Source organism: Acomys russatus, chromosome 23 (genome assembly GCF_903995435.1).
Source record: "Acomys russatus chromosome 23, mAcoRus1.1, whole genome shotgun sequence".
NCBI lineage: Eukaryota > Metazoa > Chordata > Mammalia > Rodentia > Muridae > Acomys > Acomys russatus.
The window spans coordinates 31,866,057-31,881,286 of NC_067159.1; the positions used below are offsets into that span (position 1 = coordinate 31,866,057).

General features: G+C 43.0%; 1 protein-coding gene across 1 annotated transcript in view; it reads left to right on the plus strand.

Moving 5' to 3' along the window:
- The first annotated feature begins 8,129 nt into the window (after nt 1-8,129).
- The window catches only part of Col25a1 (collagen type XXV alpha 1 chain), a 397,457-nt gene continuing 390,356 nt past the window's right edge, over nt 8,130-15,230 (plus strand). The window contains exons 1-2 of the mRNA XM_051166005.1: nt 8,130-8,731; nt 9,749-9,818. Coding sequence (XP_051021962.1) covers nt 8,435-8,731; nt 9,749-9,818 — 367 coding nt within the window. The 5' untranslated portion in view covers nt 8,130-8,434. The remainder of the gene's footprint in view (nt 8,732-9,748; nt 9,819-15,230) is intronic.

The window sequence follows — 15,230 nt, forward strand, 5'->3', positions numbered from 1 at the left end:
CCTCAGTGAATTCCAGTTCCTGCATCTGTGTCTGCCTAGTCCTCTTCTGGTTGAAATGGGGTAGCCATGTGATTTGCTTCAATCACTGGCATTCGGTGGGAGCAACACTGTTCCAGGTACGTGAGGGAGAAGAGACGTGAGAAGATGAGGTGTGAAAAGGCTATCTGAAGAAGTGGAGGCCCCAAAGCAGGAACCCAAATGAGCAAATGTTTTAAGTGCTTTGGTTAGGACTGAAGCCTATTCTTTCCTGGGAATGATTTTCTGTAGCTCTTGGCTCTGCCTTCTGACCTTCCCTTTCGCGCCTGTGCTAAGCTTTCTTTCTTTCCATGAAGGATAGCTTGTGTTTGCAGCTCCACAGTTTTTTCCCAGATGCTTCCTGGATGTAGAAGTTTAGCACTGGAAAGGTCTCCCTGCGCTTCCCCCTCCCCCCTCCGCCCAGTCCTTTCAGGAGTAGAGTTTTTGTTGATAGAGTTTTCTTAGGAAGCTATTGACTCACATATGTCTTAGTGGCATTTGCTTTCCTGAGGTAAGCCACTCTGCTTTTGGCTTTGGCTGAGCTGACAAGGAGACAGTAGGTAAGCTTCTCAGAAGGTCTGTGAACAGTGAAGTTTTCTGAGCATCACACAAGACTTTTCTCAGGTCTTAAGAAAGGTTCTCCCAATCCCATTTTCTCAGTTTTCCTGTTTTTGGAAGGGTTTTGGATTTGATTTTATTCCTAAGTCTTTTCTGTGGTTTTCCCTTTTCCTTTTAAATCATGATCTCACCAAGTTGCCCAGGCTAGTGATCCTCCTGCCCCAGCCTCTTAAATCTCAGGCACCATGCTTAGTTTCAAAAGTCACTTTTTGTGTGTGGTTTTTTGAAATAAGGTTTCTCTTGTGTGTAGCCTGGCTGCCCTAGAACCCACTCTGTAGACCAGGCTAGTCTTGAACTCACATGATCTGCCTGCCTCAGCCTCCTGAGTGCTGACATTAAAGGCGTGGGCCACCACGGCCAAGCCAAAAGTCACTTTTTATTGTTAATGCTAGTTGTCACCTGTAGGCCCATGGGAACTTTAATTCCAGCAGTTCTTGGCTTCCTTCTGTTTATCAACCATTATTTTTCTATTTGACTTCTTCATTTTTTTTTTTTTTTAAGATTCATTTATTTATTATTATGTACACGGTGCTCTGCCTGCATGTACACCTGCAGGCCAGAAGAGGGCATCAGATCTCATTATAGATAGTTGTGAGCCACTATGTGGTTGCTGGGAACTGAACTCAGGACCTCTGGAAGAGCAGCCGGTGCTCGTAACCTCTGAGCCATCTCTCCAGCCTTCAAACCCAGAACTCTGAATGCCAATTTTAGGTCTTGTTTACTTTCCTTGTCACTACAGGCTGCAGAGTTACAATGTCCACCTCTACACAGTGACCTCTTCCTCACCATCCCTCAACTGAATTCTCTACTAAGACATCTCCTAAGGCATCTATTTGTTGGACTTTTTTACCATCTCACACTTTTGCTACTCCTCCCACAAGGCTTTGCATGCTTATCTTACAGATTGTGTTGGATAGTTTTTCTCAAATGATCCTGAAAACACGGGGAAGCTTCCAATCGCCCCATATTGTCCCTGTGCCATGGCTTCAGTCATCAGCTTGTCACATCTGAGAAGAAGGAGCCCTTAGGAATTACCTCCATCAGATTGGCCTGAGGGCAAGTCTGTAGGACGTTTTCTTGACTGTTGATTGACGTAGAAGAACACAGTGGGGAGTGTCACTACTGGGCTGGAGGTACTGGGATGTATAAGCTAAGTAGCCGAACAAGCCAAAACCAGCACTCTGCGGTAGTGTCTGCTTCAGTTCCTGGCCCCAGTTTCCTGTTGATTTCTCTCAGTGATGGATTGTACAATGTAACACTTTTCTCCCTAAGTTGCTTTTGGTCATGTTTATCACAGTAATGAAAAGCAAACAGAACAGGCAGGCATTGGTTAATGCCAGTCTCTTTTGTTGTAGCCATCTTGGGGCTAGGATGGTAGTATTGTGTTGTGGTTACAGTGTGGACTTTTTCTGATTATTTCTTGGCTTGGACATAGTTTAGTATGGTTACTGTCTGTTTTGGTTTCTGGCTAGTAAATGTCCTCCTCAAGCTCTCGTTGCTGTTCTGGTTCCTTCTCTTTCTCTCTCAGGGTTGTTTTTATATATTCTGTGTGATAGTTTTTCACTTCTGCATTTGCAAATGTCTTCCTCCAATTCTGTATCTTATCTTTTGTTTTTTGTTTTTTTGTTTTTTTTTTGTTTTTTTTTTTTTGTTTGTTTGTTTTGTTTTTTGTTTTTTGTTTTTTGTTTTTTGAGACAAGGTCTCTTTGTGTAGCCTTGGCTGTCCTGGAACTCTCTTTGTAGACCAGGCTGGCCTTGAACTCACAATGATCCGCCTGCCTCTGCCTCCTGCCACCTGGCCTAACTCTTTTACTTTTAAACTAGAAGTAGAGGTCTTAAATTTACGTACTTCAGTTTATCAGTCATTCCCTTTGTGGCTACCTGTTCATGTGTCTTGTTTAGAAAACCCTGCCTTAAATAAGATCACAAAGATATTTTTATGTTATGTTCCCAATGTTTTTATATGATTATCGTTTACATTTATGTTTATAAACTTTCCCTGATGAATATTTATGTAGTCTTTGAAGAAAGGATTCGATTTCATTTTCTTTCTGTATGACTATACCACACAATTAATGGAAAACTCTTGTCTCTTTCTCATTGCTCTGTAGAGTCCTTTCTCTGCCATTGGAATAGGCTGTGTATGTGCAGGCCAGGCTGTCTTCAGGCTGTTGTATTTCTGCTCTCTGGCTTAATTTCTGACCCAGAGCAGTAGCAGACTGTGTTGATTACTATGCACTGTAAAATGTTTTGCTGTCTGAAAGAGAGCTACATTCTCAGCTTGTTCTTCATAAACAGTCTTAGCAAGCTTGTCATTTGTAAATGAGATGATTGTTTATACTTTAAAAACACACAATAAAAATATATATGTATAAATATTTATAGAACAATCACATGGCACAATATTAGAAATAATCCAAGCGTTTACTGAAAAGTTAAAAGAAAAGCTGTAAAAATGACAATTGAAAAGAAAAAATGCTATAATGTATAACAATACTATGGGTAAATCCCAAAACCGTACTGAGCAAAAGATGTCAGACATATTAGAATATATAATACATGCTTTTATTTATATGAAGTTCTAGAATGGGTGCAACAAACCATAAATGTTATAAGACACCAAGAATTGTTTGGCATGGGGAATTTCTCAAATCATGCAACAACTGGAAGGTGGCCCTGAGACTACTCTGTCCATATAAACTGAAATAGGACTAAGATCATGGTGTATAATGAAAACTCAGTGTAAGAATGGGCACTGTTCTTGTCTTTCAGTGTCTATAGTCAGTAAATGGACACTTTTAAAGTGATAATACTAGTAGCATCAATAAGAACAAAAGTATTTGCTCCACTTCCTACCTGCCAGGCAGTGTAATGCCTTCACACACAGTCCCATTTGCTGATAGCAGAATGTCTTAATGGTTAGTTAAGTATATATTATCCTTATTTTATAGATGGAGAAAACTGAAGTACAGAAAAGCCAAGTCATTTATTCAAAGTCCCCCAACTATTAAGTGGAAAAACTGGTTAATGGTCTTGGCATCGGGATTCTTAACTGTGGGCTGACTCAACGGTGTGGGCATGTTCTGTTTACACTATGCCACATAAAAGGATTGATTTTAATTTTGACAAAACATGTCCCCTTGCTTCCACCACCAATGTAACTGGTGAATTTTGGAGAGAAAAAAACGTTGGTAAGTTTAATGCTTGGCTATTTAAGCATTGAGAAGAAAATTCACTTACTCCCTCCAAATACAACAGAATGACAAGTGCGTGTTGGCTGCGCAGAGGCCAGCGGGCTGCGAGGGTGTGCACCGTCCAGATTACTGGATTCATACAGCTGTAAGCCCCTTGCTTAACTGGGCTTGTGCAAATGGGATCATCTCCTTGATCTGTCTGAGAGGGAATTTTTCAGCTGTCACTTGGAGCCAAATACTTCTTTTCTGCTCGTCTGCCCTGAACGATATTTATAATTTGTTTGTGATTTATTGAAATTCGTCTGGCTGCAGAGGAACAGTATCTTATAAGCTTCAGTCCTCTCAACTCTCTCCAGCTTGCTCCATTCTCTCTGTGAGACTGCCTTCCTAGGGCATGGCTCTGTGAGCACACAGCTCTCCTCTGAAGTTTATAAAATGGCATGTGATGCCGTGCACAGCTTATTCCATCATTTTCTTTATTAAGACACTCAGAAGTTACAACAGGTGGTGTGGGTGTACACAGAAAGGCAGGAATCCCCGGGTATGTGTGCTTCTGTTGGGTAAATTTGCTGGGAACAGTGGCTGAAGCCAGGGTTCTAGAAATTTAGTCTCAAAAGTTAATGACATTGAAAGGTATTTTTCACCCAAACTGAAGTATTTTTTTTTAAATGTTATTAACATGCACCTAAAAACAACATAATGTAATTATCCAAGCAATTTTCATCTGTCAATAATGTTTCCAAATACACATGAGCTGTCCAAATTTGAAATATGTGTAAATGTCTTAATCTACACAATATACCCATTATGGGTCAGCTTCTTAAGGCATTATTAAGATCACACCTTCTTAAATTATAAGTACCTCAAGCTTTTTCTTCCATGTTGTTGCTTTTGTTCCTAGTCACTTTCTTTCTCACCTTTTCTTTCTGCCATGCCTGTCTGTCAATAGTCTCGCTTGCTCCTCATATTTGACTATGTAAAAATTGGTGGTAGTAAATCCAGCAGGGCCTCAGCTCCGTCAGTTGGAGTGGGGAGGAGAGTGACTGCACAGTTGTCTGGTTGGCTGTTCTTGAGTTAGTCCGTGAGAACACTCTTTCCTGTCTAGTACGCTTCTGGAGAGGGTATCCCCATTTTGCACGGTACGAGAGAAGATGTGCTCCCCAGTCTTTCCTAGGCAGGGTAGCAATGCACAGACACTATTCAAACCCTCAGGATGCAGGAATCCAGCGTTGCAAGGCTTGCTCGACTTTTGGGCCTCAGGATGGTTCCAGAGTGACGTCCGATGCTGTCTGTACAAAGACTGTTTTCTTGTGTTTTTTATTATTGTTATTTTGACACCATAACATCTAACTTAGCAACTCAAACAAAACGAACAGTAATTATAGTACCGGTGGCCAGAATTCTGAAGTTTCGGGTGTTGGTTGGGAGGCTTGCTTTTCTTCTAGACATTCCAGGGGAGAAACCATTCTGCTCCTTCTGGCTTCTAGAGTAAAGGCTTTAGACCCTCTTCCATCTTCAGAGATATGAATCATAAGCAAATTGGAATCAGCTGGACCATAGGCTTTTCTGAGCTATTTTAACTTTTTGAAAAAAAATCTTTCTCCACGTAGAAATCAAAGCAATGATGCTTTGTGGCCTCTATAGAACCGAGTGGGTTCAGACCACAGAGCTGTGTTAATCCATGCATTCTTTGAGATCGATGCAGAGAATCTTCTGGGTCTTGAAATCTTAGTGCTCATGACTGGCACATTTCTGAGATATCATGCCCACCAAAGGCACAAAGCAAACCTAATCCTCTGGATAAAGGTCTCAAATCCACAAAATTCCAACTCTCTCTCTCTCCACCGAGATCTGATCATTCTAAGAGCTTACAAGAGACGCTGAAGGACCCTCTTGTGGCCAACTTCCACAGAACGTGACATCATGCACACAGACTGTGTGTCCTACTGTTGGCATCAGAATGGAAAATGGCTTTTGTGCTCATCTGAACTGAAAGGTTTCTTATTCTTTTTGCAGATTTCTAGAAGGTGGTATGTAGAGGGACGGCATGTGCACTAAGTCTGGTCAGGTGGCAGGTCCAAGTGGGGACAACTAAGATGTCATGAGGATGACAGGATGAAGGAATCAAGGGGAGCATAGAGAGGACGGTGAGAAGTCCGGGCACCTCTATACTGAGAAGGAAAACGGAATAAGCCCAGCGAGGAGGAACAGTGTAGGTTAAGTTGTAATTGCTAATGAGATATGAATGTCAAATGGTTGGCTGCATGGTTCTGAGGCTCAGGAGGTTTGGGTTTGGTATATACATTTGTTGCTCAGCAGCTAAAAGATGGTAATTAGGAATTCTACTGGGGAGAGTACAATTAGAAGAAAAGATGGCATAAAACAGGGGCCCAAGGAGTGAGAAAACATTGAGAGGACTGGCAAAGAAAATGTTTGCAAACCACCACCACCCACCAAACATACAAACTAAGCAATGGAGGCTAAATTGAAATGTGAAAAGAATCGACATATTAAAAAATTTTGTCTGGAGGTATATAGCTCAGTAGTACAGAGCAATTTCCAACACACACACACACCCTAGTGAATCTATTTAGTGTTTCTCATGTGTATATGTATTTAGTTTAGAGATGACAGCTTAGAGCTGGTCCATGAAGAAAACGGATTCTTCCCCAGCAGCCTTTGGTTGCTGGTAGCTCTTTCTCTAGGCACGGGCCTTGTGCAATCTCCTTCATCCAGGTTGGCATGGTTCATTCAGGTCTTGAAGTCTTGCTTATGTGACCACTTGTAGAGATTTCATAGGTGCAGCCTCCTGCCATGCCCAGAAGACTGTCTCTCAGATACTGTCCTCTGTCTTTCTCCCTTAGCACTATCCGTTTGCACACATGATAGAGAACTGCTCGGGCGGTATTCTGTTCATTGATTACAGCAGTCAGCAATTAGTTGAGCTTAGCGTGGCTAAATGAAGGAGGGTTAGAAAAGTGTGGCATTTCTTAAGATGAGAAGGCAATTAGGAAGGTCTGTTGGAGGAAGAGTTAGGGTTATTTTTATTTTTATTTTTTCCTCCAAATTCAGTTGGATGCAAGATGCTACTTGTTATCAAGTTAGAAAAAGAAAAGTCCCATTAGAGACTTTGTAATTTGATCCAGAGGGAACAGCAAGCCGAGAGTTAAGGAAGAGGAAAACCTGACTTCATTCTTCAGCCCTTTCTTAAATCCTGAGAAATGTGTATGCCTCAAACGCTCACAAAACAGGGAATCAGGAAAACACATTAGCACTCTAGGACAGATTAGGAACCCAGAGCTGCGGGGGAAACAGCATCAAGACAAGAGGAAACGGGGGAGGGGCGAGAAAACTTCCCTAGTCGGCTGGAGAAACCGCTGCAAGGCGTGGGAAGGAAGGGAAGTGGGGAAGGTACCGTGCAGACGTCAGCCAGACACTTTGCCTCTGGGCAAGTGGGAAAGAACTGAGGGAGGGCAAACGTCGCGCTAGCGTTAGGTGGAGGAGCCCGGGCGCTGCCTTTGAGCAAGGTTCTGGAGAACCGGGGCGTTCTTCTGCTTCTGTTCTTCCCTTCAGGAGGCCATTCCTCCATTTTTTTTTTTTTTTTTTTTTTCCCTTAAAACCCAAATAAAGAGAGGCGCTGGGCTAAGTCTGTAATGAGCTAGTCCGGTACAGCAGACCTCTATTTGGCCCCCAGCTAAGGCCAGAGGTAGCCTTAGGGGACGCTGAAGTTACACACAGTGGCGGGAGGGGAAGGGTCTCTAAGCTCCTCTCCAATCCCGGCGGTTGCTGTAGTTTTTGCATATATTATGCTAATAGGAACCTCCGGCTCTGCTCCCACCCGCGCTCCCGCCCCCTCCTGGGTCCAGGCGGGCTGGGCAAAGGTGAATATATTATGCTAATAAGGAGGCTCCTGCTGGAGGAGGGCGGGCCGCGCTTCAGGCGCGCGCGCACTGTCTCACACGCGAGCATCCCGGGGTATTTAAGGCCCGTACACGCGAGGCTGCGGAGCTACTTCTGGGGCCCTCGCGGCTCGCGATCGCTGCTTGGGTCACTCGGCTCTCCCCTCTCCTCAGTTCCTCTGCCACCACTCCGGGGCCGCGCTTTCGCCGCCGCGTCTCTCTGCATTTCTTTTCTTTTTGGCCTTGAACTGATCCAGGTGGGGGACAGATCGGCGTGTAGAAAACCCCGAAATAGGTAGAGATAGGCAGGCAGACGCAACAGGTCGGAGCAGGGAGAGGGGCTCGCGGACCCTGCGCGCCTCTGCGCGAGGACCACTAAGAAGGTGTCGGATCTTGAGGGGGGTGTCAGAGAGCTGCCCTGGTGGGTTTCATTTCAGCCGTGACCCCCCTGACGCCACAAAGTCCGGGGGTTCAGAGGGTGCTTTTCACTCCTAGTTGGAAGAGGAGAAGGAGTCAGGAGGATGGTCCACGCTTGCTGATCCGGACTCCGAGCCACGCACAGGTCCATCTCTGAGCAGGGGCTGCGACTCTACCAACTAGTTGGGCAGCCTCGGGGACTGAAGTTTAGAGAAACCGGCTCTTCCTCTCCTAAGATTATTGGTGGAGGTAGAGGGTGAAAGGCGTAGCGGAGGCCGGCGACCCCGCCAAGATGTTGGTGAAGAAGCTTGCAGGGAAAGGAGGGGCACGAGAGCCTGGATCAGAAGATCCGCGCCCCTTGGGACAACGTTGTGCCGGCACCATGCCCTCATGCGCAGCCCTGGCGACTCTCCTGTCAGTGGCTGCGGTTGTGTTTTGTTTGTATCTTGGGGTGAAAACCAACGACCTCCAGGCTAGGATTGCTGCTCTTGAATCTGCTAAAGGGACTCCTTCCTTCCGTCCGCTGCCTGCCACCATGGATGAGCTGAAAGCAATGGTTCAGGAGAAAGTGGAGCGTCTCTTGGCTCAGGTGTGAAAGGCTGGGTATTTTGCACGTGGATAGTGTTTTGCACAGGTGTAAGTCCTGTGTGCAGGGCTAACTTCGACCCTTCCTGTCTGCATAGTTGGCTTGACTGTGTGTGCCAAGTATGGAGTGTGTGTTAAGTACCTTGGATATTGATTGATAGCAAGTCTGCGGCTGATATTGTCCCTTGCTCTTGCGTAGTGCTTGCCTGCTAAGCATATATGGAGGTCTAAGAGAGGAAAGGGTGGTCTGAGTAACGGGAGTGTGGGGAGGAGCATTTTATTTCTTTTTAGTTTTCTGCAGAATTTTGTGACCTCTCAGTTCTACAGAGAGTATTCATTGTTGACATAAGATCTCCTATCTCCTTCGCAGGGAAAGGTTAGGAAAACAGGTGTTATTAATATACAAAAGGTAATCATTTTCAAGTGAAACAAATCTTATATAGATTCAGAATCATACATTCTACCCCTCGAATCTTTTCATGTTCAAGCACTTAAAAAAAGTTTTATGCTTGGGAAAGGATGCTGTGCAGGTATTAATGAATGTAGAACCCCTGAAATTGCCAGTTGAAAGGAATCACGTTATCCTCAAGATTGCTTTCAACTCAAGTTAGGGGCGCTTTTTTTTTTTTTTTTAAATTTACTTCCAACGGAGAGGCGGTGTAGCAGTGGACATTCACGAATTCTCTCTTGGCTACCGTGCCTTCAGATCTGCAGTGTATCACTGCCAGGTGGTTGCACTGGCCGCCTATGCTTCGGCTGAAGGAGAGAGGGTGGTGGTAATTGAAGATTGGAGACAGATGTTAGCCAAACCCTGCAATCCAGCTACCAAGTTAGTGGTCATTGTCTTATTTGAGGGCTTGGATTCTCTTACTTTTTGACTAGAGTCCAAGTCCATATGTAAATATTACTTATGCAAGCTCTCGGATGCTGGTAAGTCAGGCATGTGGCCAGAGAGCCCCTAAGAGTCCAGTTCTCTTCAGCGCTACTGACGGTTGTGTCCATATCTCTGCTTTCCCCATAGAAATCCTATGAACATATGGCTAAAATAAGAATCGCAAGACAGGCGCCTTCAGAATGCAGCTGCCCAGCAGGTAAAAGGCACCTCATTTTACAATGTTTCCTCCACAGCAGAACACCGGGAAAAAAGTCTACCTGTGACAATAGTAAAGAAAAAAAAATGCAGACACAACCCCCTTTAATAAAATCAACATGTCTCAGTCCAAAAGATAGAAAAGAAAGAAAGAAAGAAAGAAAGAAAGAACAAGAAAACCCCCAAAACATTCTTTTATGTAGACACTAGGGTCTGCTGTGGGAAAGGGAGGAAGTTAGAATTGCTCACCATGGATATATTACGGTCACCATAGATGATATGCAAAGACAGAGTTCTTAGAGGCACAGAGCGAACATCTTACATGATCATATCAAATAATGTCAATTATTATTATTTTTTTCATGAAAATGACTGTGAACCTTGACATTGTGAATTCCCTGGTGCCTAGTGCTGTATCAGTGCAGGTTTTTCCGGTGCCTTTGGTATACAGTCAGATGTGCATTCTGTCCACTCAAAGAGAGGCTCTCTCCCCTGTCCTGAAACAGAAGACAGAACGAAGGCTCTTCTTTATCTTAAACTCCATCTATGAACTGTTTACAGCCTCAGTGACAGGATCTCAGGTTTTTACTGCATTTCTGTGACGTTTTAGGGAACTGTGTTAAAGATACTACCTGAGAGAATAGGAAAGAAAGGCATCAAGGAATAGCAACCCCTCCCCCGGTCCAGCCAGGGTAACTGTAACTGCCCATTCACAGACCCGAGAGAGCCTTGGTATTTATCTGTAGATTTAACAATTTAAAAGGTCTTGCTTGGATGATGACCATTGGAAAACATTGAGTGGATTCAAGACTGTAAGTCATAAAACCCCATGAATGCTAATGTGGTGTTTTTTTTTTCTTTCAGATAAACACTGTAATGCATTTATGAACATTTTGTTTTCTGTTATCAGGCATGTAAAGTGATTCTTCTGCATTTTATTTAATGTTCAGGAATATGATACCTAGTTATTTATACGGTTTGGTGCTGTGTAGTGAGTGCCCTTTGGTCGGCGGGCAGATCACGTCATATAGAATAGAGATCTCACAAGATTACATCATTTGTTGGTATTATAGCCGTTTCAGTTTATGTAAGTGCAGAACCTAACAGCACAGCTCTCTCTGGGAAGTGGTGCATGATTGTATATGGAGAGGCTACTTCCTGCATTTTCTTAATATCCTGAATTAATTTTTTTTGACACCGCTAACACAGCTGCCATCTACACACCAGTTTGACCCACTGAGCCATCTCACTGGCCCTATAGCACAGTTACATATCCAGTTACATTGTTTACCACACTGGAACCAAATATATATATTTCCCCCAAATAAAGGCTTTTCACTGAGAAGACACTACTAGATTGAGGGTAAAAACCTCTTTTCTCTAGCTATGCCGAAGGTTGAGACAGGGGGATTTCAAGTTCAGTGCCTGCCTGGCCTACGACTTACTGAGATTCAGTCTTAAAATCAAAAAGTTAAAAAAAAAAAAAAGCTTGGAGCTCTTGATGCAGCTCCACTTTAGGACAGTAGCCTAGTGCGTATGATACTCAATATGCAGGGGAAATATATGCATACATAATGATATGTGGATATTTAAAAATGTAACTTATCTCTTACTTTGGAAGAAACATCAAGAAGGCGTTAGCATCTGAAAACATGGTCGTTCTTAGTTGTTTTAAGTCAGGACAGAGCTCACGAGGCAGATATTTAAGGAAGTCACATTTCCAGCAGAGGATTAAACACATAATCACCTCACCACCGCTTGGGATTATTGAAATTCTGAAGACACCTGGTACTGAGATTCACTGGCCACACCCCTTAGAGCCCAGTACTCTTTGGTATGTAATATTTTTGCTAACCATATTTAAAGCAGTTTGTGTTGGATTCACTGGATTCTTAACAGAATTTGGTAAAAAGTTGAAAAGTGACCTCTACTGTTCTAAATTCTCATATCTGTGATACCACGGCCCTGATGTTTAATGTAACTCAATTATCACGTGATCTGGAAGAAAGCAAATACATTTAGAGTTGGCCTTATGTTATCTTGGAAGATGACACTGCAGTGGTCAATTTAAGTGGGGTTTGCTTGTCTTTTTTTTGTGTGTGTGTGTGTTGGTGCTCAGTAACAGCTGCTCTACCTCCTCCTCGCCACTAGAGCCCCACATTACATCAGTTTTTTACCTGGCTTCTTAAGCAGTGACTCTTGGAAGGTGAACCTTCCAGCGCATGGACCCAAGAAGTCACTGTTCTAGAAATACTTCCTTCTGCCTGCGGAACAAGCAGGCACCACAAAAGTAAAGACACTGCATCCCAGAGGAAGCTGTTTTGAAATATGCTCAGTGAGATATTGTCTCAGGGAATGAGGGGTCCAGCCAAGGAATGGGAAAGAGATACTTCCCACCTGGTTTGGCTCCAGCTGTGGCGCACTGTGACTAAGAGTTGTCACAAAGACATCTGTTTGTAGGACAGAGCTGGACACGTCTGTGACCTCAGCTCAGTTCCTGTGGACAGATGCCCACCCCTTGAAGTTGACACTCTTGTTGACAGTCTCAGTAACAGAGCCAAAGGCCCATGGCAAAAAAAAAAAAAAAAAAAAAAAAAAAAAAAAAAAAAAAGTAATGTTATGTGATTTGTGTTCACTTCAACTGCTTTTGAAAGACCCCAGTTCCTGAAGGGGGTTTTCAGGTAAAGTGTAAAGAAATAATAAAATTTATAGTTTGTTGTTGTTATTTTCTCTCTTCTCATAGGAAGGAGCTTTTGTTGGAGGATGAACTTTTTTTTTTTTTATAGTTTTGTTTGTTTGTTTGCTTTTGGTTTTTTTTGAGACAGATTTCTCTGTGTAGCCTTGGCTGTCCTGCACTTGCTTTGTAGACCAGGTTGGCCTTGAACTCAGAGAGATCCACCTGCCTCTGCCTCCCTGAGTGCTGGGATTACAGGCGTGTGCCACCATGCCTGGTTTTGAACAGTTTCTTAATATAAGATATATTTGCTCTAATTTTCATAATAACCCAGAGAATAAAGTTCTAGTGATCTACCTTTATAGAGGAGGAGGCTGAGATTCAGGGCAAGTAGTGAATGCTCTCAAGTCAAGGTGAGGCTTCATGCTGGTGTCTGAGGGACCTGGAGGTTTAAGACTTAATGGAGAGCAGAGAATGACCATTTAGAGCAGGGTACCCCAGGGCTGGCACCGTGGATCTGCTACTGATGACGTGTGTGACCTTGCTTGAACTAAAGAACCAAGCGTGTTCCATTTCACCATCTGAAAACAAAGCAAGACAGAAAAGGCTTTCTTGTAGGGCGATGGTTTTATAAACAGTGTGATGTTTTAGTGGGGGTGTGTTGAGTTGTAGTTGCTTTCTTTTATCTTTTTTTGCCTCCTCAATGTATCTACATACACTTTACCACTAAGCTACACTATGGAGCCAGATCCTTAAACCTGTTATTTTTCTTGCTACTTAACTCTAGTTCCCAGAGTTACATGTTATTGGTGGGAAAAGAATCTTTGAGATGCTTTCTTGGAACCCAGTATCTAATTAATGGCAAAAACTAGGCTTAAGTGAACAGGCATGTATGCCTCCATACAGATAACCACAGTGGCGTTTCTCTTTTTCTGTACCTGTAGTGTTTGGTTCTTTGCAGATATTGATATTAGTCTCTTAAGTTTTATCGATGCCACAGGGAGATCTTTTGACATTTTAGGTGAAGTGTGACTAGAGTTCATAGGACTTGGGCTTACTTGAATATGGGATAGTAGTCAAAAGTATCTTTGTAGTTTCAAATCATATATTTACAAATACCTTATCCATATGGCTCATTTTCAGACTTATTTTTTTAGGAGCTTTACTGAGGTATAATTTATATTTCATCCATTTTAAGGTTTGTGATACATTTATAGTCTGGCAGCCATCCACTGGCAGGCTAGTGTTAGATCACTTTGTCTTCTTGACAACTCACTTGCTTCACTTGTGAACTCAAGATAAGCTTTATTTTAGAAAAGGTTTGCCTTGGAGAACTCCAGAGCACTGAACAAAAAAAAATCTTCTCCATCAAAGCTCTGTTTAGCAGGGCACTTGACTTCACAGTAGCTGGGCCTGGCACAGCTGGCATTTGGGGCTCTGGCCTCTATAAAGTTTGACCTTCAGATGACAGAATACGTTGGCTCATCCTGTGGATAGAATTCTGTCTTTATAAGTCAGGCATGTTATGGAAGAGCTTCTACTTCGAAGCTGATAGTGAGTGGTGGGAGCCAGGCAGGCAGGTAGATAGAAGAGATTTAGATCACTAGATATTTTCCCAGGTTCCTGAACACTTTTCCACATCTATGAAAATGGTTCTGCATGAAGCAAGAGTGCATGTAAGTAGATTGAAGAACTTCACATTCATAATTGTGAGTGACACAAGCACAGGTGTCTGGCTGCAGGACACAATTTTCCATGGTGTCAGAAGAGCCCTTAAATTACCTTCCTTATATAAAATATAGAAAACTATTTCTTACTAATATTTCACTTAGGCTACATCTTTTTTTTTTTTTAATAAAGAGACTGTACAACAAATGGTGAGTCAGATAAGAGACCATAATGTATATATCTTAGTTATGTAAGCATCAGAAGCAGTTTGTAGACCAGGAATGCAATCGCTTGAATGTTATTTAATGATGACAGGAATTCTTATATAGTAAGACTAAACAACACAGTAGGACATGCCAGAACCTCCAAGCATTCGTGTTAAATTTTTTTTTTTTCTTCTAATGAGAACAGCAGTTTGGGTGTGGCACTTTCAGTTGGTCTAGAAGTGACAGCTGGCAAAATGCCCTTGACAGAGGGCCAAGGACAAAGTGCTTCTTGAAGTGGTGTTCTTGTGCTTAACTTCTTGTTTGCTGCTCTTGTCTGTAAATTAAGCTATTTCTTTAAATATCCCTTTTCTTAGTAATTCCGTGTTTTGATGAGCTGGGAGTTATTGGAGAGAGAGAGGTATCAATTCGTGGAGTTCAGTTCACTCTTGCTCATTCTAACAAGAATGTGTAGGAATGAATCCTCTCTTAGGGCCGTGATGACCTGCTTTGCTTCCGATTTCTTTGCCATTGTGCAGAATTAAGCACACAGTGTTGATGAAAGCAGTGTCTGACAGGCAGGCTTAGGTCTGGGGAGGGAGCCGGGATGCTCAGTCATCATCAGGATTAGGTAGATGGGAACATTCAAGGAGACTTGCCAGAATCAGGACCATTCTGCAGCAGGGAGGGGGGCCGCATTTCCTGCCACAGGGGGATCCCCACCAGACACTTATCCAAATAGCATCAGTCTGTTATCTTGAGTGGAAGCCATCCAAGACCTATCATGAAAAAAGTGCTTTAGTTTCCTCCTATGCCTTTATAAACATTACTTGGTAGTTTGATGGAAGCTGAGAATGTGAAAACAAGG